The sequence below is a fragment of the Saimiri boliviensis genome, chromosome 11 (assembly GCF_048565385.1).
Source record: "Saimiri boliviensis isolate mSaiBol1 chromosome 11, mSaiBol1.pri, whole genome shotgun sequence".
NCBI lineage: Eukaryota > Metazoa > Chordata > Mammalia > Primates > Cebidae > Saimiri > Saimiri boliviensis.
In genome coordinates, this window is record NC_133459.1 from 25,566,545 (window position 1) to 25,593,092 (window position 26,548).

The 26,548-nt window shown below is 43.4% G+C and overlaps 1 protein-coding gene across 6 annotated transcripts in view; it reads left to right on the forward strand.

Moving 5' to 3' along the window:
* The window catches only part of WDTC1 (WD and tetratricopeptide repeats 1), an 83,891-nt gene that overhangs the window by 25,480 nt on the left and 31,863 nt on the right, over window positions 1-26,548 (forward strand). For 5 of the 6 annotated variants that reach the window (XM_010345903.3, XM_074380328.1, XM_039473565.2 and 2 more), the window contains 2 exons: window positions 5,226-5,373; window positions 7,098-7,181. In XM_010345903.3, the coding sequence (XP_010344205.1) occupies window positions 5,326-5,373; window positions 7,098-7,181 (132 nt within the window). In that variant the 5' untranslated portion in view covers window positions 5,226-5,325. Of the gene's footprint in view, window positions 1-5,225; window positions 5,374-7,095; window positions 7,182-14,965; window positions 15,047-26,548 lie in introns of those variants that run through there. The other variant, XM_039473567.2, reaches the window with a different exon arrangement.

A 26,548-nucleotide genomic window follows, 5' to 3' on the forward strand; every position in this document is an offset into this window, starting at 1 on the left:
CCTGCCACTGTGCCTGCCTATTTTTGTATTTTTAGTAGAGACAGTGTTTCACCATCTTGGCCAGGCTGGTCTTGAACTTCTGACCTCCTGATTCACCCACCTTGGCCTCCCAAAGTGCTGGGATTACAGGCGTGAGCCACTGCACCCGGCCTTTTTTTTGTATTTTTGGTAGAGACAGGTTTCACCATGATGGCCAGGCTGGTCTCAAACTCCTGACCTTGTGATCTGCCTGCCTTGGCCTCCCAAAGTGCTGGGATTACTGGTGTGAACCATTGTGCCCAGCCAAGTAGCTATATTCCTAGAATAAAATAAAAACCTTTTGACTTACATTATTTCATTTCACCTCCACAGTAGTCTTTCAAGAAAAAAGTATTGTGGGTAAAGAATGAGCCTTTTTTGGGTGAAGTGTACATAATGCCGTTAGTGTTTTCCAGTGCATCCTATGCCAGTGAGTCACAGGAGTGAGTGCCTACTTGGAAGGACCAAAAGACTTAAGCAAGGTCACAAAACTGTTCTTAATACCAGATATAGTCATTTCTTTGGTGTTATTTCCAATATAATCATCCTCACTCCATATGCTTGGTGATTGTGGGGAAATTGTTGTTGTTGTTGTTTTGGTTTTGACCAGTGTATGACAAAGCAGAGCTATAGACACAATTTCAGGCTAGTGTTTAGCTTACATTAATTTGTTCAAATTCACGTTTTTAATTTGATGGCCAAAGAGCTCTGGAAAAATCACCATGAAACTATAATTCTCAGGTGATATTCCCGGTGATCTTGATGCTCACCCTTAAAAATGCCAGCAATTGCCATATCTCCCTGGTAATGACACTAAGATGGCAATGCTGAATGGTTTCATGTTGTAAAGGAAGGTTCTTGCCTTTTTAAGAGCTCATGATCCTGCCAGGCATGGTGGCTCACGCCTGTAATTCTAGTAATTTTGGAGGCTGAGGTGAGAGGATTACTTGAGTCCAGGAGTTTGAGACCAGCCTGGGCAACATAACGAGGCCCCATCTCAATTAAAAAAAAAAAAAATGACAGGGCACAGTGGCTCATACCTGTAATCCCAGCACTTTGGGAGGCCGAGGCAGGCTGATGACCTCAGGTTGGGAATTCGAGACCAGCCTTGTCAATACGGTAAAACCCCCACCTCTACTAAAAATACGAAAATTAGCCAGGTAGCAGGTGCCTGTAGTCCCAGCTACTCGGGAGGCTGAGACACGAGAATCACTTAAACCCAGGATGTGGAGGTTGCAGCGAGCCAAGATCGCGCCACTGCACTCCAGCCTGAGCAACAAAACAAGACTCTGCCTCAAAAAAAAAAAAAAGAAAAAAAAAGGGCTAGGCACGGTGGCTCAAGCCTGTAATCCCAGCACTTTGGGAGGCCGAGGCGGGTGGATCATGAGGTCAAGAGATCGAGACCATCCTGGTCAATATGGTGAAACCCTGTCTCTACTAAAAATACAAAAAACTAGCCGAGCATGGTGGAGCTTGCCTGTAATCCCAGCTACTCAGGAGGCTGAGGCAGGAGAATTGCCTGAATCCAGGAGGCAGAGGTTGCGGTGAGCCGAGATCGCACCATTGCACTCCAGCCTGGGTAATGAGCGAAATTCCATCTCGGACAAAAAAAAAAAAAAAAAGGCCAGGCACGATGGCTCATATCTGTAATCCCAGCACTTTGGTAGGCCTAAACGGGTGAATCACAAGGTCAGGAGTTCAAGATCAGCCTGGCCAACATGGTGAAACTCTGTCTCTACTAAAAATAAAAAATTAGCTGGGTGTGGTGGCAGGCACCTGCAATCCCAGCTACTCACGAGGCTGAGGCGGGAAAATCAACTGAACCCGGGAGGCAGAGGTTGCAGTGAGCCGAGATTGCAACATTGCACTCCAGCCTGGACAACAGGGCAAGACTCTGTCTCAAAAAAAAAAGAAAAAGAAAAGAGCTTGTGATCCCAAAATTGATTATGGAGGCATTAGTCCTAAAGAACTTGGGCTGAATGAGAATATCTAATTTGGCAGCAAGTTTTTTTTTTTTTTTACTGTCCTACTGCATGCCTAGCACTAAAGGAAAAAAAATCTGCAATAACATAATGTTGAGGTGTAGAGTTTTCTTTTGTTTTTTTTTTTTTTTTTGAGACGGAGTTTCGCTCTTGTTACCCAGGCTGGAGTGCAATGGCACGATCTCGGCTCACCGCAGCCTCCGCCTCCTGGGTTCAGGCAATTCTCCTGCCTCAGCCTCCTGAGTAGCTGGGATTACAGGCACGCACCACCATGCCCAGCTAATTTTTTGTATTTTTAGTAGAGATGGGGTTTCACCATGTTGACCAGGATGGTCTCGATCTCTTGACCTTGTGATCCACCCGCCTCAGCCTCCCAAAGTGCTGGGATTACAGGCTTGAGCCACCGCGCCCGGCTAGAGTTTTCTTTTGTGGTTAAGTGACAGAGGAAAGAAAAAAGTCTGCTCACAGATCAGCTGAAAAACGTGTGATTTCAGGAGGGTGTGCTAGGAATCTGCAGGAGGCCAGCTGGTGAGAGATTGAAAGGTGGCATTGTGAGGTCCTAATGGCTAGCAGGGTTGGCAGAGAGAACTGGTGGACCCTGAGAGAGCCATCTTCTGAGGACAAAGGGCCATCATTGGGCAAAAAGACCAAACTTCTGTGTGGCTTCAGAGGTGGAAGCAGGACTAAAAGGTGAAAATGACAGGAGGCAGAACTTTCCTTGAAAGTCTAATATTTTAAAATCTGATTATAAAAGTGTGCTTTTATAGAATAATTTTTAACATATTAAAAAGTAGAAAAAATCAGTTATATTATAACCCAGAGATAGCTATTATTTTCTTTTCATTATTTTACTTATTTTTAATTTGTTTAAAGACAGCATCTTGTTATGTTATCTAGGCTGGAGTGCAGTAGAGTCATCCATAGCTCACTGCAGCCTCAAATTCCCGGCTCAAGTGATCTTCCCACCTCAGCCTCCTGAGTAGCTGGGACCACAGGTGCATGCCATCATGCCCACCTATTTTTGTTGTTGTTGTTGTTGTTACAGATAAGGTCCCACTTTGCTGCCCAGACTGATCCCAAACACCTGGCCTCAAGCAGTACTCCCACCTCAGCCTCCCAAAGCGCTGGGATTACAGCTGTAAGCCATGCATGGCCCTATTTAAGTAAATAAATAAATATATATATATATATTCTTTTTTTTTTCCCCCAAGAGAGAGGTTGCCCAGACTGGAGTCCATTGGTGTGGTCTTAGTTTACTGCAACCTCTGCCTCCCAGGCTCAAACAATCCTCCCACCTCAGCCTCCTTAGTATCTGGGATCACAGGCATGTGCCACCACAATCCAGCTAATTTTTTATGGAGAAAAGGTTTTGCCATCTTGCCCAGGCTGAGTTGGAACTTAAGAGCTGAAGTGATCCACTCACCTCAGCCTCCAAGGTGCTGAGATTACAGGTGTGAGCCACTATACCCAGCCTATATTTCCTTTTATAAACATGGCTGTGATAACCGTGGAAAAAGCAGCATGTTACATAAACATTATGATAAGACGTAAACATTTTATTCTTCATAGTTTGATTTCTTTTCTTTTCTTTTCTTTTTTTTTTTTTGAGACAGAGTTTCGCTCTTGTTACCCAGGCTGGAGTGCAATGGCGCGATCTCGGCTCACCGCAACCTCTGCCTCCTGGGTTCAGGCAATTCTCCTGCCTCAGCCTCCCGAGTAGCTGAGATTACAGGCACGCGCCACCATGCCCAGCTAACTTTTTGTATTTTTAGTAGAGACGGGGTTTCACCTTGTTGACCAGGATGGTCTCGATCTCTTGACCTCGTGATCCACCCACCTTGGCCTCCCAAAGTGCTGGGATTACAGGCTTGAGCCACCGCGCCCGGCTGAATTTTCTTTTTCTTACGGCAAATCCTCAGAAATAGGATTGCTTGTTATTTCTTTTTCTTTTTCTTTCTTTCTTTATTTTTTGAGACAGAGTCTTGCTCTGTGGCCCGTGCTGGAGTGCAGTGGCGTGATGTTGGCTCACTGTAACCTTCACCTCTAAGGTTCAGGCAGTTCTCCTTCCTCATCCTCCTGAACAGTTGAGATTACAGGCATGTGCCACCATGCCCAGCTCGTTTTTTGTAGTTTTAATAGAGACAAGGTTTCACTATGTTGGTCAAGCTGGTCTTGAACTCCTAACCTCAGGTGATCCTCTTGCCTTGGCCTCCCTAAGTGCTGGGCTTACAGGCATGAGCCATCATGCCCAGCCTATTGCTTATTATTTCTAACCATCAGAGTTGTATAACATAGGAATAGGTTGCTTTGACAAGTGGTGAGAGGAGGCCAGGCTCAATGGCTCACGCCTGTAATCCCAGCCCTTTGGGAAGCAGAGGTGGGCAGATCTCTTGAGCTCAGGAGTTTAATACCAGCCTCAGCAAGATGACGAGATCCTATCTCTACAAAAAAAAGAAAAAAGAAAAAATTAGCTGGAAGGGGTGGTGTGCACCTGTGGTTTCAGCTACTCAGGAGGCTGAGATGGGAGGATCACTTGAGCCTTGGAAATTGAGGCTACAGTGAGTCTTGATCGTGCCACTGCACTCCAGCCTGGGTGACAGTGAGGCCCTATCTCAAAAAAGAAAAAAGGAGTAGTGAGACTAAAAGCCTACCCACCAGGATGTTAAAGGAGGATTTCTTCATTAGGGTGGGTCTTGGACATGGTCACCATTACATTTCCTTTACACTGTTTGATTCTGTGCATCTATTAGAGGCTTGAGAGTTCCGTCTGTGATACTGATTTGGTTTCAGGGATAGACAAGTTGAGGATCAGAGATTTGAAGCATAACTAAAAGTTCAGACGAGCTGCTGCAGATGCATACTGAGCAAGTGAAACTTGATGTCTTTCTAGCTTGTGCCTTGTTCTAACTTTAAGGATATACCAGCATCATCCTTCATACTTATACTCAACCTGCCATTTTCTGATGAAGCATAACATACTCTTCCCGTGTTTGTTCCAGCGCTTATTGGGGCTGTGCTACTGTTCTCCCTACCCACTTCACCCATTAGGCTTTTTCAACACTATGGTTTTTCAACACTATGGAGCAGGGCCAGCCCACCATGCCACAAAGGTCAGGCGATAGCCAGTTCACTGTTTTAGGGATGGGCTGTTTTAGGGGTGGAATTAGGTCTCGGGAGCCACCTTATTCTCCTCCTCTAAAGTCTGATGCTTTTTTTCTTCTCTAGGTAATTAAATGTGTGTTTTGTGGACCTGGGCTTGGCTGGAATGCTCAGGGGTCCTGAAGATCCTCCTATAGCTTCCTTCTGTTGAACCCATTAAGAAAAGATGGCAAAAGTCAACATAACTAGAGACCTTATCCGTAGGCAGATCAAGGTAAGCAGCCCAGACTTCTGAACCAGATCATGAGATCCTTTCGTTCCCATAGATTGTTTTACAGATTAAAAAACAGATCAACAGTCTGTGACTTGCAGAAAGTCACATAGCTAGTTAGTGGCAGACCCAGAACTAGAATCAAGGTCTCTTCCTCTCTGTCTTGATTGTCTAAGAACATGGATTTCATGGAGGCTCTGTCCACGTACTTGTGCCTGGGCTGCTAAGATAATGCAGGCTGGCGAGGGAGGGAAGCTGTCAGTGTGTTGTGCAGATGCATACACATCCGTGTGTTGGGCAGGTGGTGCGCAAGAGTAGGTATAACTTCTTCATGTTGCTCCAGATGCCATGTTGTATATGTAAGAGATCCTGGGAGAGTCTTAATCCAGTTCAGCTTGGATTCTCTTCGAGGCTTCCTGTGCTGAAGCCTGCCTTCTGCAGTTTGTATGTAGGAGACACTCTGATACCTGTGAGATGAATGGGTGACTGGGCAGTCAAGTTCAGTTAGTGAAGTAGCCCCAGGCTTTGTCAGGAAAACCCTCAGTAAAGGAGCCATAGAGGTTTAATGGAATACATTAAACCAAGGCATGATGTGCACCAGCACTGGAAAGAATCCCCAGTTGGAGTCAGGAGCTTAATCTCACCACTGCCCTAATTAACTACCTATAGGTTTTTAGTCATTTTACCTCCTGTGCCTCAGTTTTATGTTGTTAAATGACGATAATGGCTGTCTGCCTGTAGGCTGACCTTAAGAATGAAATCTGAGCTTGAGAAAGTTCTTTGAAAGTTAAGTGCTAAAAAGTGCTAAAAAAAATTTTAACAAAAAATTTTTTAAAAACCAAGTGGCACGCAGCATAAGCTGTCATCAATATTTAGAAGGATTGAGTGTGTACCTCTACATGAGCCATGTGCTTGGTACATTTATTTTTCCCTGCATCCCTAAATCCTTTTATTTATTTTTTATTTTTATTTTTTGAGATGGAGTTTTGCTATTGTTGCCCAGGCTGGAGTGCAATGGCACAATCTTGGCTCACTGCAACCTCCGCCTCCTGGTTTCAAGTGATTCTCCTGCCTCAGGCTCCCGAGTAGCTGGAATAACAGGCATGAGCCACCACGCCCAGCTAATTTTGTATTTTTAGTAGAGACAGGGTTTTACCATGTTGGCCAGGCTGGTCTCAGACTTCTGACCTCAGGTAATCCTGACCTCCTCGGCCTCCCAAAGTACTGGGGTTATAGGCGTTAACCACCATGCCCAGCCCCTGAATCCTTTTAGCTTTGTCCATTTGTGGGAGTTCTTTGTGTGTGATTTCATTAGACTGAGTGGTCCTCAAGGACAGAGGCCATTTCCTAAAGGCATATAATCAGCAGGGTTTTTTTCCCTTTGTATACCATATGTGTCCTAAAGATGATGCCCACCCTATCCAACCTAAATATGTAACTATTCCTTATTTGTTGTTTCCAATTTTTCTTCTTTCCTTTTTAAATTTTTTTTTGCTTTCTTTAAAATAAAAAAAACTGAACAGTACAACTTAGTGCTTAATTACATACTACTATCTCCTATTACTCTCTAATCCTTGCCCAAGAATAATACAAGGTCCTGTAGGACAGTTCCTTGTTGTCTTCTCTAGCTCCTGTGGTGCCCAGCAAAGGGCTGGATATATAGTAGGCACATAATAAATCATATTTAATTGAATCAATGAAATCATGAATTTGTTTCTGTCCCCTAGGAGCGGGGTGCTCTAAGCTTTGAGCGGCGCTACCATGTCACTGACCCGTTTATCCGGCGGCTGGGCTTGGAAGCAGAGCTGCAGGTAAGAGAGCCAGTTTGCACCCTAGATGCCCATGGCCTGCTCTCTATTCTCTGTCTGCAGAAATTCTCTTGGCCTTGTCAAGGCATAAACAAGTGTTTCTCTGCAGGCTATATCTGAAGATTACTTCTCCTTTAATAGGCAGCTAAATCCAAATCAAGATCAGTGATTTACATAGTCACATATTAATTATTTTTTTTGGACATATTATTTGCTTTGTGCTTTAAAAAAGTTTGTTGAATTCCATACCACTAGTTTTACTATTGGCTTGGATAGTGAATACAGATTCCTACCTGCATACAGGAATATATAATTTAAAGTGTTTTCTTATACACATACACATAATGTATACATCCACACATATGTAAACACCCACACTTTATTTTAGCATCAAAGCAATGCTATGGGGATATACACTAAGAATAGGTATTTTGAAAAAAGACACTGGGCATGGTGGCTCATGCCTGTTATTCCAGCACTCTGGGAGGTCAAGGAGGGCAGATCACTTGAGGCCAGGAGTTTGAGACCAGCCTGGCCAACATGGTGAAACCCCATCTCTACTAAAACTACAAAATTAGCCAGGCATGGTGGTGCATGCCTGTAATTCCAGCTACTCAAGAGGCTAAGTCATGAGAATTGCTTGAATCCAGGAGGCGGAAGATGCAGTGAGCCAAGATAGCACCAGTGCACCCTAGCCTAAACAACAGAGCGAGACTCAGTCTCAAAAAAGGAAAAAATGAAAGCCAGGTTCATGGCCGGCGCAGTGGCTCACATCTGTAATCCCAGCACTTTGGGAGGCCGAGGCGGGTGGATCACGAGGTCAAGAGATCGAGACCATCCTGGTCAACATGGTAGAACCCCCTCTCTACTAAAAATACAAAAATTAGTTGGGCATGGTGGTACACGCCTGTAGTCCCAGCTACTCAGGAGGCTAAGGCAGGAGAATTACTGGAACCCAGGAGGCGGAGGTTGCCATGAGTTGAGATTGCGCCATTGCACTCCAGCCTGGGTAACAAGAGTGAAACTCCGTCTCAAAAAAAAAAAAAAAAGAAAGCCAGGTTCAGTGACACATGCCTATAGTCCCAGCTGTTTGGGAGGCTGAGGCAGAAGGATTGCTTGAGCCCAGGAGTTCAAGTCCAGCCTGAGCAACATAGAAGACCTCATCTCTAAAAATTAAACTAAAATAATAAAATGTTTAAAAACAAAAACCTTGTTCAAGTTTCTCCTGTCTAGTCCGTGGATAGGCCAGACCTTTGGTCCATAAATTCAGCTTTGTTATTGTGTCTGACACAGAGACTCCATAATGTTAGTTTCATTCTTTTTCCTTCCTCAACATCATGTGTTTTGTGTGTGAGTTTTTTGTTTTTTGTTTTTGGTAGAGATGGGGTATTGGTATGTTGCCCAAGCTGATCTCCAATTCCTGGCCTCAAGCAGTTCTCCCACCTTGGCCTTCCAAAGTGCTGGGAACAGGCATGAGCCACTTCACCCAGCCAAGATCACATTTTGAATCTTTTTTTTTTTTTTTTTTTGAGACAGTGTCTTGCATTGTTGCCCAGGCTGGAATGCAGTGGTGCCATCATGGCTCCCTGCATCCTCAACTTCCTGGGCTCAAGTGATCCCCTTGCCTCAGCTCCCTGAATAGCTGGGTTTACAGATACATGCCACCATGCCCAGCTAATTTTTGTGTTTTTTTTTGTAGAGACAGGGTTTCATCATGTTGCCCAGGCTGGTCTCAAACTCCTGAGCTCAAGCCATCCACCCACCTTAACTGCCTAAAGTGCTTGGATTACAGGTGTGAGCTACTGTGCCTGGCCCACATTGTAATCCTAAAGAAATCAGTACTTGTTGAGTTTTGGCATAGTATCAAAGAAAGAAATACAGTTACCTGAAAAGGTTACTCAAATATTCCTTCCAATTCCAACTTCTTTGTGAGGCTGGATTTTTTTTCATATACTTCAACTAAAAATGGCATGACATTGCAATGGGCTGAATACAAAAGCAGGTGAGAATCTACTGGTCTTCCATTAAACTAAACATTAAAGAAGTTTGCAAAGATACAAAACAATGCCACTCTTTTCATTAAATTCTTTTGCCTTGGAAAATAGAGTTTTTTCATTTTTTTTTTTTTTTTTGAGACGGAGTTTTGCTCTTGTTACCCAGGCTGGAGTGCAATGGCGCGATCTCGGCTCACTGCAACCTCCGCCTCCTGGGTTCAAGCAATTCTCCTGCCTCAGCCTCCCGAGCTGGGATTACAGGCAGGCGCCACCACGCCCAGCTAATTTTTGTATTTTTAGTAGAGATGGGGTTTCACCATGTTGACCAGGATGGTCTCGATCTCTTGACCTCGTGATCCACCCGCCTCGGCCTCCCAAAGTGCTGGGATTACAGACTTGAGCCACTGTGCCCGGCCCGAGTTTTTTCATTTAAAATGTGTTTTTTGTTGTTGTTTTTTAGTGAATTAATAATATGCCAGCCTAGGCAACATAGTGAGACCTTGTCTTTACTAAAAAATTTTTTATTTTACAGATGAAGTTTCGCCATGTTGGCCAGGATGGTCTTGAACTCCTGACCTCAAGTGAGCCTCCCGCCTCAGCCTCCCAAAGTGCTGGGATTACAGGCATGTAATTTCAAATTTTAGCCATCACACCCAGCCTAAAATTTTTTTAAAAAATGAATTAGCCAGGCATTGTGGTGCATACTTGTCCCAATATTTGGGAGGCTGAAGTAGGAGGATCACTTGGGCCCAGGAGGTTAAGGCTACAGTGAGCTGTGATTGTGCCACTGTACTCCAGCCTAGGTGACAGAGCAAGACCCTGGTTTTTTTTTTTTTTTTTTTTTAATTGTTTTAATTTCTAATATGGTAAATATTGATAGATATAATCCATATAAACAAAAGCTCTTTGGGATTCTCAGTAATTTTTAATTGTGTAAGGGGGTCCTGAAACTAAAATTGTTAAGAACCACTGCTCTGTAGAGCCGTGGAGTAGGATGCCTGGATAATATCACCTAGGTGAAAAGTAGGAGGAGCAAGAAAAGATTCCAGGACCAAGAACCAAGGTGTTTCAACATTTAGAGCAGGCGTCCCCAAACTTTTTACACAGGGGGCCAGTTCACTGTCCCTCAGACCGTTGGAGGGCCGCCACATACTGTGCTCCTCTCACTGACCACCAATGAAAGAGGTGCCCCTTCCTGAAGTGTGGGGTTGGGGGGGGGCGCGGATAAATGGCCTCAGGGGACCGCATGTGGCCCACGGGCCGTAATTTGGGGACACCTGATTTAGAGAGTACCTACTTTTCCTTTTCCTCCACCCACTGGAGACAGTAAGGATAGCCATAGAGGTCTGAGGAGAACATGGTATCATGGTAGCCAAGGAGGAGAGAAAGCTCAATTGTGTTGATTTTTACAGTCTAACTTCCAAAAAGCCATCTGTTTCCCTCTTTCTTAGTTTGAAGTTGGAGGGAATACTATTTGGATTACACAAAATAGTAATTAAAATATCTCTATAAGCAATATGAACTTGCAGAAGTCCTTTAACTTCTTTTTTTTAATTCGAGCTTCCAGAACAATATTCCATAGACAGTCCTTTAACTTCTAAAGGCCATTTCTTCATCTGTAAAATAATGTCTCTTAGGTGTATGAAGAGGAATAAGTAAGTTAGTTTATGTAAAGTACCTAGTATACTATGTAGTATCAGGCTTCCCCAAACTACTGCCCGTGGGCTGCATGTGGCCCCCTGAAGCCATTTATCCGGCCCCCCGCCGCACTTCAGGAAGGGGCATCTCTTTCATTGGCGGTCAGTGAGAGGAGCACAGTATGTGGCAGCCCTCCAACGGTCTGAGGGACAGTGAACTGGCTCCCCTGTGTAAAAAGTTTGGGGACACCTGGCTAGTATATTGTAAAAGTCCATGGCATAAAACAGACAGCTGCTATTATTGTTGTTATTTATAGAATGCTCTTAAAGGTTCCTAAGTTGCCAGTCCCAAGATGCTTATTTGATGGCATCTAACTGTTTAAAACTTCTTCAGTCATTTCCTTCCCTATTTTATTTCCATCATTGTTACATATGAACCTCATTTCATATGTAATGAAAGGTTACATATGAACCTTTTCCTTTCCTTTCTTTTCTTTTTTTTTTTTTTGAGACGGAGTTTCGCTCTTGTTACCCAGGCTGGAGTGCAATGGCACGATCTCGGCTCACCGCAACCTCCGCCTCCTGGGTTCAGGGAATTCTCCTGCCTCAGCCTCCTGAGTAGCTGCGATTACAGGCACATGCCACCATGCCCAGCTAATTTTTTGTATTTTTAGTAGAGACGGGGTTTCATCATGTTGACCAGGATGGTCTCGATCTCTTGACCTCGTGATCCACCCGCCTCAGCCTCCCAAAGTGCTGGGATTACAGGCTTGAGCCACCGCGCCCGGCTCCTTTCCTTTCTTATAGATGATCTCTGACATTAAGAAAAGGTGATTAGTGGGAGGTAACGGTGCGATAAGAGGGAAAATCAACAGTAAAAACTCCTGCCTTTTGGTGGTTACTGATTATGATATTTTCTTTACAGTCTGAGCAAAACATTTTTTCCTGGGTTTTCTAATTTTCTCCACTGTATGCTTTTGAAAAAATGCAAAGGGAAGCTGAAAGAGAACTGTTATGACATAGTGTTGAACATTTAGTAGATGCTCAATAAAAACCTGTTAGTTTGGTTGGCTTTTTTTTATTTTCTACATTAGAGGTAGCTTTCATAACCCCATCCCTGTTCAACCATGCAGTTTCTCTAGCTTCTGTCTTAATAATCTGATCTGATTTTTACTTTTTGACTTTATAGTTTACATTTCCTGTCAGTTTAAAATTCAGACTTTAGTTAGTCATGATATTTGTTTTCATTCCCGTATGTTGATAGAATTTGTACCTACAGAGATGACTGTTTAAAAAGTCTCCAGGTTAATTTGGATTTCTTTTTCGTTCTTTCTTTTCTTTTTCTTTTTCTCTTCTTCCTTTTCCTTTCTTTTCTGTCTCTCCCTTCCCCTCTTTCTCTCTTCCTTCCTTTCTTCTTTCTCTGTCTCTCTCCCTCTCCTCCCTCCCTCCCTTCTTCCTTTCCTTTCTTTTTTTTTTTTTTTTTTTTTTTGAGACGGAGTTTCACTCTTGTTACCCAGGCTGGAGTGCAATGGCGCGATCTCGGCTCACCACAACCTCCGCCTCCTGGGTTCAAGCAATTCTCCTGCCTCAGCCTCCTGAGTAGCTGGGATTATAGGCACGTGCCACCATGCCCAGCTAATTTTTTTTTGTATTTTTAGTAGAGACAGGGTTTCACCGTGTTGACCAGGATGGTCTCGATCTCTTGACCTCGTGATCCACCCGCCTCGGCCTCCCAAAGTGCTGGGATTACAGACTTGAGCCACTGCGCCTGGCTTCTTTTTTTTTTTTTTTTTTTTTTTGAGACGGAGTTTCGCCCTTGTTACCCAGGCTGGAGTGCAATGGCGCGATCTCGGCTCACCGCAACCTCCGCCTCCTGGGGTCAGGCAATTCTCCTGCCTCAGCCTCCTGACTATCTGGGATTACAGGCATGTGCCACCATGCCCAGCTAATTTTTTGCACTTTTAGTAGAGACGGGGTTTCACCATGTTGACCAGGATGGTCTCGATCTCTCGACCTCGTGATCCACCCGCCTCGGCCTCCCAAAGTGCTGGGATTACAGGCTTGAGCCACCGCGCCCGGCGTTTTTTTTTTTTTTTTTTTTAAGGCAGAGTCTCGCTCTGGTCATCAGCCTGGAGTACAGTGGCACGATCTTGGCTCACTGCAACCTCCACCTCCTGGGTTCAAACGATTCCCCTGCCTCAGCCTCCTGAGTAGCTGGGACTAAAGGCACGCACCACCACACCCAGCTAATTTTTTGTATTTTAGTAGAATCGGGGTGTCACTATGTTGGCCAGGATAGTCTCGATCTCTTGACTTTGTGATCCACCCACCTTGCCCTCCCGAAGTGCTGGGATTACAGGCGTGAGCCACCGAGCCCCGCTCTTTCTTTTCTTTCTTTCTTTATTTTTTTGGCAACAGGGTCTCACTTTGTCACCCAGGCTGGAGTGCAGTGGCTGATCTTGGCTCAGTGCAACCTCTGCATTCTGGGCTGAAGCAATTCTTGTGTCTCAGCCTGAGTAGCTGAGATTACAGACATGCAAGACCATAACCAGCTAATTTTTTTATTTTGCTTGAGATGGAATTTTGCCAGGTTGGCCACACTTGTCTCAAACCCCTGTTCTCAAGTGATCCATCCACCTTATATTTTAATAGGTCAACATTCATATGGTTCAAATTCAAAAAGTTTAAAAAGTCATCTTATTATTTTTCCCAGCTACCTAATCCACTTACATGGAATCAACTAATATACTCAGTTTTAGTATTCTTTCAGATAAATTTTACGCATAAAATTCTTACTTTTCTCACAAATGTTAGCCTAACATATTTGCTATTTTAGTAAGAAGACCAACAACTTACTAAAAAAGTAAGGTCTAAAACAATGAAGTATCTTTGAAAAGATACTTTCATAATTTTGCCATATTCATACATAAAGATATTTCTGATTTCTAATTCTTTCATGGTTCAGAGTGTTCTGTTGTATATGTAAACCCATAATTAAATTGTCCCTACCAATGGACATGTAGATTACTTCCAATTTTTGCATGTACGAGGTCATTCCTTATGACATCATTTGGCACATTCAGGGTATATCTCTATCAGATAAATACCTGGGGTGGAATTTGTCGGTCAGAGGATATGTGTCTTTGATTTTGATAAATATTACCAAAATTGCCTTTCATAGTGTTTGTACCAACTTTTACTCCTATCATCATACTCCTTTGCTCTTCTATCAAACATAATGCTCAACAAATATTCCCTCGCAGACCCCAACGTGCCCATCATCATTTTGAGAAATTTCACAGGCCATGTATGGTGACTCACACCTGTAATCTCAGTACTTTGTGACACCGTGGCAGGCAGATTGCTTGAGCTTAGGAGTTTGAGACCAGCCTGGGCAACATGGCAAGATCCCTGTCTCTATGCCTTAAAAAATGAAAACATGGGGTCAGGCTCGGTGGCTCACACCTGTAATCCCAACACTTTGGGAGGCCGAGGTGGGCAGATCACCTGAGGTCATGAGTTCAAGACCAGCCTGACCAAATGGAGAAACCCTGTCTCTACTAAAAATACAAAATTAGCCAGGCATGGTGGCGCATGCCTGTAGTCCCAGCTACTTGAAAGGCTGAGGCAGGAGAATCGCATGAATCCAGGAGGCAGAGGTTGTGGTGAGCTGAGATCACGTCATCGCATTACAGCCTGAGAAACAAAAGTGAAACTCCGTCTCAAAAATAAATAAATAAACAAAAAATGAAAACATAAAGAAAGAGGAATTTCACAGATGAGTGCAGAATGATAGGCCAGAGAGATCACAGGTTGGCTTTCAAGACACTTTTCAATTTTTTTTTTTTTTTGAGTCAGAGTTTCGCTCTTGTTGTTCAGGCTGGAGTGCAACAGCGTGATTTCAGCTCACTGCAATCTCCCAGGTTTAAGCAATTCTCCTCCCTCAGCCTCCCCAGTAGCTGGGACTACAGATGCGCACCACCAAGCCCAGCTAATTTTTGTATTTTTAGTAGAGACGGGGTTTTACCATGTTGACTGGGATGATCATATATTCCATATGCTTGAGGGCCATTTTAGTATAATTTTTGCCAATTTTGGTGTAACAAAGAAGGAAGAACAAGAATTGAAATATGTACTTGATGGTTTTTGTAAACAGAAGCACAGGATGGAAAAGCAGAAACTAATGAAATTGTTCACTCCAGCGGGCAGGAGGTATGAGGTGGAAGGGTAGAGAAAGGTGAGTAACTCTTCTCTGGACCTTTTTGTAGTTTTTACTTTTATTTATTTTATGTTTTTGAGACAGAGCCTCTCTCTATCACCCAGGCTGGAGTGCAGTGGCGTGATCTTGGCTCACTGCAACCTCTGCCTCCTGAGTTCAAGCAATTCTTGTGCCTCAACCTTCTGAGTAGCTGGGACAACAGGCATGCGCCACCATGCCCGGCTGATTTTTGTATTTTTAGTAGAGATGGAGTTTCACTATGTTTCCCAGGCTGGTCTTGAACTCCTGGCCTCAAGTGATCTGCCTCCCATGGCCTCCCAAACTGTTGGGATTACAGATACAAGCCACTGCACCTGGCCCATTTTTACTTTTAGAACCATGTTGAGACTTACGTTTTCAAAAAGTAAAATTAAATCAACAAAGTTGGGAAGTGGGATGCCAACTAACTCATGTAATTTATTTTTTATTTTTTTAAAAGATTGTTAGTAGAGACAAGGTTTTGCTGTGTTGCCCAGGCTGGTCTCAAACTCCTGAACTCAAGTGATCCTACTCTGGCCTTCTACAGTGCTGGGATTACAGGCATGAGCCACCATAACCAGACAATTTTTTTTTTTTTTTTGAGGTGGGGTCTCACACTCTCACCAGGACTGGAGTGCAATGGCGTGATCTCAGCTCACTGCAACCTCCGCCGCCTGGGTTCAAGCAACTCTCCTGTCTCAGCCTCTTAAGTAGCTGGGATTACTAGCACCCTCCACCATGCCCAGCTAATTTTATTTATTTATTTATTTATTTATTTTATTTTATTTTATTTTATTTTTGAGACAGAGTTTCACTCTTGTTACCCAGGCTGGAGTGCAATGGCGCGATCTTGGCTCGCCACAACCTCTGCCTCCTGGGTTCAGGCAATTCTCCTGCCTCAGCCTCCTGAGTAGCTGGGATTACAGGCACGTGCCACCATGCCCAGCTAATTTTTTTGTATTTTTAGTAGAGACGGGGTTTCACCATGTTGACCAGGATGGTCTTGATCTCTTGACCTCGTGATCCACCCGCCTTGGCCTCCCAAAGTGCTGGGATTACAGGCTTGAGCCACCGCACCCGGCCCCAGCTAATTTTTTTGTATTTTTAGTGGAGATGAGGTTTCACCATGTGGCCAGGCAACTCTCAAACTCCTGACCTTGCAATTCACCCGACTCGGCCTCCCAAAGTACTGGGATTGCAGGCGTGACTACTTAGTAGAATTATCATTTGTAGTAGTATTGCTGTAGCAATTCTGTAACTATTCTATGACATACTTTGTATATGTCATAGAATTGAATAAATAAGCCAATGTTGTTAGGAACCAGAGTTCTCAATGTAGAAGGGAAATTCAAATATGGAATAGGGAAAGACAAGGAAGAACTCTGAGGTACTGGATTGGAGTTAGCCTGTTTCAATATAAACTCATGATTTTAAAAACACGTATAGCTTGAGGCCAGGAGCTAGAGACCAGCCAGGGTAACATAGGGAGACCCTCATCTCTCCAAATAAAAAATAATAAATAGCTGGGCACTGTGACACTTGCCTGTACTTCTAGCTACTCAGAAGGTTGAGGCCGGAGGATCTCCACAAATAAAACATAAAAAATAGCTGGGCATGGTGACACTTGCCTGTACTTCTAGCTACTCAGGAGGTTGAGCCCAGGAGGTCAAAGCTGCAGTGAGCTATGATTGTGCCACTGTACCCCAGCCTGGGCAACAGAGTGAGACTCTGTCTCTAAAAAAATAAAAATAAACCACATATATAGAAATTTATATTTATCTATTATTTCCAGCTCTGTCCACTCAAAGGTAATTTAGAAACAGTGATGCCTTAGTAATTATGAGTTGCTACTTTCTAAATACCATTCTCTATTAAAAGGAACCAGGGATCCTTGGAAAAATAACTAATTCTAGGTCTGGGAAGGGGCCAAAATTGATGCAGTCTTCAAAAATGTCAGTGTCATAAGAAACAAAAAAGGTCTGAGGAACCGTCCCAGATTAAAAGAAACAGAGAAAATGACTAATTTTCTTAATGACATTAAGAAAACATAAACCAAATACAGTGTGTGATCCCGGATTGGATTCTGAATGAAGAAAATAAAATGGACATTATTGGACAGTTGGTGAAATTTAAATATGGACTGTATGCTAGGCAACAGTATTGTGTCAGTGTTTAATTTCCTGATTTTGATATGTTCTGGTTAAATAAAAGAAAGACCAGTGTTCTTAAGAATTATATGCTGAGGCTGGGCGCGGTGGCTCAAGCCTGTAATCCCAGCACTTTGGGAGGCCGAGGCGGGTGGATCACGAGGTCAAGAGATCGAGACCATCCTGATCAACATGGTGAAACCCCGTCTCTACTAAAAATACAAAACATTAGCTGGGCATGGTGGCGCGTGCCTGTAATCGCAGCTACTCAGGAGGCTGAGGCAGGAGAATTGCCTGAACCCAGGAGGCGGAGGTTGTGGTGAGCCGAGATCGCGCCATTGCAATCCAGCCTGGGTAACAAGAGCGAAACTCTGTCTCAAAAAAAAAAAAAAAAAGAATTATATACTGAAGTAGTTGAGTGTAAGGGGTCCTGAAGTCTATGATTCTCAAATAGTTCAGGAAAAGAAGTGCTTTGCGTGTGTGTGTGTGTGTGTGTGTGTGTGTGTGTGTGTGTGTGTCTGGAGGTATAGAGAGAAAGGGAGAGGGAAAAAGATTAATTTATGAATTAGGTAAAATGTATATATGGGCATTCTTCTACTATTCTTGCAAACTTTTTTATGTTTGAAATTGTTTCAAAATAGAAAGTTTAAATTGTTCATTAGGAAAATAACAAAGGGCTGAGCAGAGTGGCTCATGCCTGTAATCCCATCACTTTGGAGGCTGAAATGGGAGAATCACTTGAGCCCAGGGTTGAGACCAGCCTGGGCAACATAACAAGACCTTATCTCTACAAAATACAAAAAGCCAGCTGTGGTGATGTGTATCTGTAGTCCCAGCTACTAGGGAGTCTGGCGTGGGAGGATTGCTTGAGCCTAGGAGATTGAGGCTGCAGTGAACTGTGATCATACAGCTTGCTCCAGCCTGGGCAACAGAGGGAGACCCTGTCTCAAAAAAAAAAAAAGAAAAAGAAAAGAAAAAAGGAAGAAAGGAAAAAAAACAAAAAACAAAAACAAGGAACTGGCTGGGGCACAGTGGCTCATGCCTATAATCCCAGCACTTTGGGAGGCAGGAGAATCGTTTGAGGCCAGGAGTTTGAGACCAGCCTGGGCAACGTAGCAAGACCCCATCTCCATTAAACATTTTTTAAAAGTAAAAGAAAATACAAAGAACTGTTGTAGTGGCTGCAACCAAGTAAGAGAGCCAGAAGGGAGGTTGAGATTAAACAATTTAAATTTAAATTAATTAGGATTAATTTTAAGCCATTCTGGTGTATAAGACCCAATCAGTTTTCCACTTTCCTTGGACATTTTTGCTGAGCATTCCACATCCTTCTTTAGTTATATGTGCCAGCTCATCTCATGAGTTTTATTGTCACAACTGGACAAGAGCCAAATATCCTGGGATTCCAGCCATGGCCTGCAGTCCTCACTTTTCTGGGGAGTTGCTTGCTTTCATTTTATATGTATCACCAGGGATCTTCCAAGATCACCTTGGAAGTTGTGATCACACTTTGATTCCTCCTATTTCATTCATTTGTGGGATTTCTTGGCACAGTATTAGACACATGGTAGAGAGAAGAGGAAAGGAATCTCACTTTACAAATCAGAATAAAACTGAGCATTTCTAAGGTCAGATAAGTGGTAGGAATAAGATTTAAAAGATTTATATCAGGCTTCTCTGGCTCCAGAGTTCCTATTCTTTCCCCCTCGACCATGTGTGTATTTTAAAAAGGCCTTACTGGATAGTTCCTGGCTTGGTGGATTTATTCTCTTGCCTTATTAGTTTTCTTAATATTATCCTTAAACAATTGCAAACATTATGTATCTCACCTTTACAATCTGGCCTGCTTGCTTTTTCCATGTTGTTTCTTATATCATTTTAGCATAAATTCAAATTATGAATTTATGGAAACAAGTCATATGATACTAGACTGATTTCCTTTTTGAATAGCATTGGTAGACCAGAGCAGTTCCATGGGCATAGTGTAACCTGATTCTAACAAAGACTTGTCAGCACTTTTTAAAATAATAACATTTTAGAAAAATAAACTAGATACCAAGTTCATTAAACAGTCATGTTTAAAGAAAAGGATGCCAGCCTGGCCAACATGGTGAAACCTTGTCTCCACTAAAAATACAAAAAATTCGCTGAGTGTGGTGACACGTACCTGTAATCCCAGCTACTTAGGAGGCTGAGGCAGGAGAATTTCTTGAACCCAGGAGGCAGAGGTTGCAGTGAGCCAAGATCATACCACTGCACTCTAACCTGGGCAACAGAGTGAGACTCTGTCTCAATAAAAAATAAAAAATAGGCCAGGCACGGTGGCTCATGCCTGTTACCCCAGCACTTTGGGAGGCTGAGACGGGCGGATCACAAGGTCAGGAGTTCGAGATCAGCCTGCCTGGCCAATATATCGAAACCCGATCTCTACTAAAAATACAAAAAAGAATTAGCTGGGCGTGGTGGCGCATGCCTGTAGTCCTACCTAGAGAGACTGAGACAGGAGAATCGCTTAAACCAGGGAGGCCGAGGTTGCAGTGAGCCAAGATCACACTACTGCTCTCCAGCCTGGGTGACAGAGCGAGACTCCATCTCAAAAAAAAAAAAAAAAATGCTGGTTAAAGTGGCTTACGCCTATAATCCCAGCACTTTGGGAGCTGAAACCGGTAGATCACAAGATCAGGAGTTCAAGACCAGCCTGACCAACGTGGTGAAACCCCATCTCTACTAAAAACACAAAAAGTAGCTGGCACGGTGGTGCACGCCTGTAATCCCAGCTACTCGGGAGGCTGAGGCAGGAGAATTGCTTGATCCCAGGAGGTGGAGGTTTTAGTGAGCCAAGATCACACCACCACTCTCCAGCCTGGGTGACAGAGCGAGACTCCATCTGGAAAAAAAAAAAAAGAAAGAAAGCAAAAGAAAAAGATGGATCAGAGATCTGACTTTGTGAGAGAGTTCCTTTTGTGAGGACTGTCTTTAAATCACGGATCAGCAAATTACGGCCAGTGGGCCAAATCCAGAATGCCGCTTGTTTGCTTGTTTGTTATTTAAGTGTACAATTCAGTGGTGTTGACTATTCACAAACTATATTCACAAAGTTTTGCAACCATCCCTGCTATCTAATTCTAGAATGTTTTTGTCATCCCAAAATGGAACGCCTTACCCATCTTAGCAGTCACTCCCCTCTCCCATACTGGCCCTACCCCAGAAACCACTAATCTATTTTCTGTTGCTATGGATTTTCCTATTCTGGACATTTTGCATAAATGGAAGTATAAAATATATGGCTGTTTAGCATAATGTTTTTAAGATTCATCCATGTTATAGCATGAATCGATACTTTTCTTTTTGTGGCCAAATAGCATTCTGTCATTTGGATATACCACATTTTGTCTATCCATTCATCAGTTGGTGGAACATGGGTTGTTTCTAGTTTTTGACTATTATGAATAATGATGCTATAAACATTTGTGTACAAATTTTTGTGTAGACATGTTTTTTTTTTTTCCACTTGTCTTGGTATATACTCAAGGGTAGAATTGCTGGGTTATATGGTAACTCAGTGTTTAACTTTTTTGAGGAAATGCCAAACTGTTTTCCAAAGTGGCACCACCATTTTACATTCCCAACAGAAATGTATGAGGGTTCCAATTTGCTGCATCTTTGCCAACACTTCTTATTATCAATGTTTTTGATTATAGCACTCCTGGTGAGTGTGAAGTGATATCTTATTGTGGTTTTTATATTCATTTTCCTAATGGATAATGATGTTGAACGTGTTTTCATTTGCTTATTGTCCATATTTTTGTATTTTCTTTGGAGAAATGTCTATTCAGATACTTTACTCATTTTTTGATTGGGTTGTCTTTTTTTGTTGTTGAGTTTAAGATGTGTGTGATTTGAATTTTTTTTTCTATTCCTTTGTGTGTTGTCTTTTCTTCCTTCCTTCCTTTCTTCTTCTTTTCTTTTCTTTTCTAACAGAATCTGTCTCTATCACCCAGGGTAGAGTGCAGTGGCATGATCTCAGCTCACTGCAACCTCCACCTCCTGGGTTTAAGTGATTCTCCTGCCTCAGCCTCCTGAGTAGCTGGGACTACAGGTGTGTTCCACCATGCCTAGCTAATTGTTTGTATTTTTAGTAGAGACAGGTTTTCACTGTGTTAGCCAGGATGGTCTTGATTTTCTGACCTCGTGATCTGCCTGCCTCCAGCTCCCAAAGTGCTGGGATTATAGGTGTGAGCCACCACGCCTGGCTGTCTTTGCATTTTTTTAATGGTGCCTTTGCATAAAAGTTTTAATTTTAGTGAAATTCAATTTATCTTTTATCTTTTTTAAAAAATTGATATGGGGTCTCTTTCTGTGACCCTCACTGGAGTGCAGTGGTGTAGTCATGGCTTGCTGCAGCCTTAACCTCCCAGGCTCATGTATTCATTCTGCCTCACCCTCATGAGTAACTGGGACTGCAGGCACACACCACCATGCCCAACTAAACTTTTTTTCTTTTGTTGCTGGTGCTTTTGGTGTTGTGTCTTAAAAAACATTGCCTAGGCCGGGCGCGGTGGCTCAAGCCTGTAATCCCAGCACTTTGGGAGGCCAAGGCGGGTGGATCACAAGGTCAAGAGATCGAGACCATTCTGGTCAACATGGTGAAACCCTGTCTCTACTAAAAATACAAAAAAATTAGCTGGGCATGGTGGCACGTGCCTGTAATCCCAGCTACTCAGGAGGCTGAGGCAGGAGAATTGCCTGAACACAGGAGGTGGAGGTTGTGGTGAGCCGAGATCGCGCCATTGCACTCCAGCCTGGGTAATAAGAGCGAAACTCTGTCTCAAAAAAAAAAAAAAAAAAACATTGCCTAATCCAAGGTCATGAATATTCACACCTATGTTTTCTTCTAAGAGTTTTATAGTTTTAGATTTTATATGTAGGTCTTTGATCCATTTGGAATTAATTTTTATATATGGCATGAGGTAGGGATCCAACTTCATTCTTTTACATATGAACATCTACTTGTTCTGGCATCATTTGCTGAAAATCCTATTTTTTTTCTTTCTACTTAATTGCTTGACACTCTTTTTTTTTTTTTTTTTTTTTTTTTTTCTCCAAGAGACAGAGTCTGGCTGTGTTGCCCAGGCCAGTCTCAAATTCTTAGTCTCAAGTGATCCTCCTGCCTCAGCCTCCCAAATAGCTGGGATTATAGGTGCAAGCCCCTGTGCCCAGCCTGTCTTGACACTCATGTCAGAAATATTGACTGTAAATTTAAAGATGTATTTATGAACTCTTAACTCTAGTCCATTGATCTAAATATCTGTCCTTATGCCAGTACCACACTGTTTTGATTGCTGTAGCATTGTAGTATGTTATGAAGTTGGGAACTAGGAGTCTTCCAACTTCGTTCATCCTTTTCAATATATATTTTTTTTTATTCATGTTCTCTGGTATTTCCATATGAGCTTTATTTTATTTTAATTTTTTTTGAGACAGAGTCCCACTATGTTGCTAAGGCTGGTGTGCAATGACATGATTGTGTCTTACCCCAACCTCTGCTTCCTGGGTTCAAGGGATTCTCCTTCCTCAATCTCCCATGTAGCTGGGATTTCAGGCATGCACCATGCCACCCGCTAATTTTTTTTTTTGTATTTTAGTAGAGATGGGGTTTCACCATGTTGGCCAGGCTGGTCTTGAACTCCTAACTCAAATGATCAGCCCACCTCGGCCTCCCAAAGTGCTGGGATTACAGGTGTGAGCCACTGCACCCGGCCCATATAAGCTTTAAATTCAAATTTATTGCCACCTGTTTTGTTTTTTTTTTTTTTGAGATGGAGTTTCGCTCTTGTTACCCAGGCTGGAGTGCAATGGTGCGATCTCGGCTCACTGCATCCTCCACCTCCTGGGTTCAGGCAATTCTCCTACCTCAGCCTCCTGAGTAGCTGGGATTACAGGCACGTGCCACCATGCCCAGCTAATTTTTTGTTTTTTTTTTTTTTTTTTTTTTTTTGAGACGGAGTTTCGCTCTTGTTACCCAGGCTGGAGTGCAATGGCGCGATCTCGGCTCACCGCAACCTCCGCCTCCCGGGTTCAGGCAATTCTCCTGCCTCAGCCTCCTGAGTAGCTGGGATTACAGGCACACGCCACCATGCCCAGCTAATTTTTTGTATTTTTAGTAGAGGCGGGGTTTCACCATGTTGACCAGGATGGTCTCGATCTCTCGACCTTGTGATCCACCCACCTCAGCCTCCCAAAGTGCTGGGATTACAGGCTTGAGCCACCGCGCCCGGCTGTATTTTTAGTAGAGACGGGGTTTCACCGTGTTGACCAGGATGGTCTTAATCTCTTGACCTCGTGATCCACCCGCCTCAGCCTCCCAAAGTGCTGGGATTACAGGTTTGAGCCACCATGCCCGGCCAATTGCCACCTGTTGTTTTTTTTTTTTTTTTGAGACGGAGTTTCGCTCTTGTTACCCAGGCTGGAGTGCAATGGCGTGATCTCGGCTCACCGCAACCTCCGCCTCCTGGGTTCAGGCAATTCTCCTGCCTCAGCCTCCTGAGTAGCTGGGATTACAGGCACGCACCACCATGCCCAGCTAATTTTTTGTATTTTTAGTAGAGACGGGGTTTCATTGTGTTGACCAGAATGGTCTCGATCTCTTGACCTCGTGATCCACCCGCCTCGGCCTCCCAAAGTGCTGGGATTACAGGCTTGAGCCACTGCGCCCGGCCTGCCACCTGTTTTTATAAAGTTTCATTGGAACACAGCGTGCTCATTTATGTATTGCTTATGTTTGCATTAGTGATTCAATGGTAGAACTGAGTAGTAGTGATAGAGACCTAAGTCTATAAGACCTAAAATATTTACTGTTTGGGACTTTGCAGATAAGATTGCTAACTTCTGCTTTAGATGATGGAGTAAACTCATGCCTTGAAGTACCAGAGGGCAGAACTAGGAACTCTTTATTACTTCAGTCATATTTTCTTTTTTTTTTTTTTTAATTCAGACATATTTTCAAGCAAATATTAAATGTCTACTATATGACAGAAATGTTCTAGACACTGGGAAAATAATATAGCAGTAAATAAGACCGACACAGTTCCTGGCCCCATGAACTTCTTGCCATGACCTGTAAAACACCCTTAGGATCTGACCTCTGCTCACCTCCTTGAGCTCATCTTGCTCATCTTACTCTGTCCCTTCATCACTATGCTCTAACCACACTGGCTTTCATTGTTTCCTCAGCATTATCAAGACTGTTCTTATTTTTATCCTTGTTCTTCCATATGCCTGAAATGCTTTTCCTTCAGATCTTTGTGTAACTTGCTACTTCTCAGCATTTAGATCTCACCTCAAATTTTTTTTTTTTTTTTTGAGACGGAGTTTCGCACTTGTTACCCAGGCTGGAGTGCAGTGGCGCGATCTCGGCTCACCGCAACCTCCGCCTCCTGGGTTCAGGCAATTCTCCTGCCTCAGCCTCCTGAGTAGCTGTTATTACAGGCACGCGCCACCATGCCCAGCTAATTTTTTGTATTTTTAGTAGAGATGGGGTTTCACCATGTTGACCAGGATGGTCTCGATCTCTTGACTTCGTGATCCACCCGCCTTGGCCTCCCAAAGTGCTGGGATTACAGGCTTGAGCCACCGTGCCCGGTCTCACCTCAGATATTAATTCCTCAGAGAGGCTTTCCATGACCACTATACCTAAAGTATATCGTGCCAGGTTCAGTGGCTCATGCCTGTAATCCCTGCACTTTGGGAAGCTGAGGCAGGTGAATCACCTGAGGTCAGGAGTTCAAGACCAGCCCGGCCAACATATCGAAACCCCGTCTCTACTAAAAATACAAAATTTAGTCGGGCATGGTGATGCATGCCCATAACCCCAGTTACTTGGGAGGCTTAGGCAGGAGAATTACTTGAGCCTGAGAAGCAGATATTGTAGTGAGCTGAGATTGTGCCACTGCACTCCAGCCTGGGTGACACAGTGATACTCTGTCTCAAGAAATAAAATAAAACAAAAATGGATAGAGTATATCCTACCACTTGTTTTATATTCATCACACTTACCACCATCTGAATTCATCTTACCGATTTATATGTTTGTTTATTTTCTCTCGTACCCAACTAGAGTTCTGTCTTATTTACCACAATAACCTTTGCATGTGTAAGAAAGCCTAGTGTATAATAGGTGCTCAAATAATTGTTAAAAGATTAAATTAAGTCTGGACATAGTAGCTCACACCTATAATCCAGCACTTTGGGAGGCTGAGGCAGGCAGATCACTTGAGCTCAGGAGTTCCAAACCAGCCAGTCTGGTTAACATGGTGAAGCCCCATCTCTACATAAAAAAATACAAAAATTAGCCAGGTGTGGTTGCATGTAGCATCTCTAGTCCTAGCTACTCGGGAGGCTGAGGTGGGAGGATCGCTGGATACCTACCAGAAATATAATTGCTCCTTTTCATGACTTTTAGGAGGATTTCTTTTTTCTTTTCCTTTTTCTTTTTTTTTTTTTTTTTTCTTTTTTTAGATGGAGTTCCACCCTTGTTGCCCAGGCTGGAGTGCAATGGCGCAATCTCAGCTCACTGCAACCTCCACCTCCCAGTTTCAAGCAATTCTCTGGCCTCAACCTCCTGAGTAGCTGGGATTACAGGCATCTGCCACCACACCTGGCTAGTTTTGTATTTTTAGTGGAGATGGGGTTTCTTCAGGTTGGTCAGGCTGGTCTTGAACCCCTGACCTCAGGTGATCCGCCCACCTGGGCCTCCCAAAGTGCTGGGTGTGAGCCACCATGCCCAGCAGGAAGATTTCTGTATGTTTTTTGTTAATTGGGGGGTTTTTGTTTTTGTTTTTGTGAGACAGAGCCTTGCTCTGTTCCTCGGGCTGGAGTGCAGTGACATGATTATAGCTCACAGTAGCCTTCACCTCCTGGGTTCAAGTGGTCCTCCCACCTTAGCCTCCCCAGTAGCTGGGACTACAGGTGCACACCACCACACCTGGCTAATTTTTTAAATTTTTTGTAGAGATAGCGTCTCACTATGTTGACCAGACTAGTCTCAAACTCCTGGGCTCAAGCAGTCCTCCTGCCTAGCCTCCCAAAGTGCTGAGATTACTGGTGTGAGCCACCATGTTCAGCCTGTGCTATAAGTCTTGAACTCTCTTGGTGCAATGGAAAAGGCATATTTGGATTTTATTTCTGATTCTGCCACTTAGCTATCAAAGTAACCACTCAAAGTGCTTTACAAATACTTTTCGTTTCCCACAACAACCCTTTTAGGCTATGTACAGTTATTATCTTTTTTTCTGATGTAGAGCTTGAGACAGAGAAGTTAAAGAACTTGCTCAAGGAAACACAGCTTGTATGCATA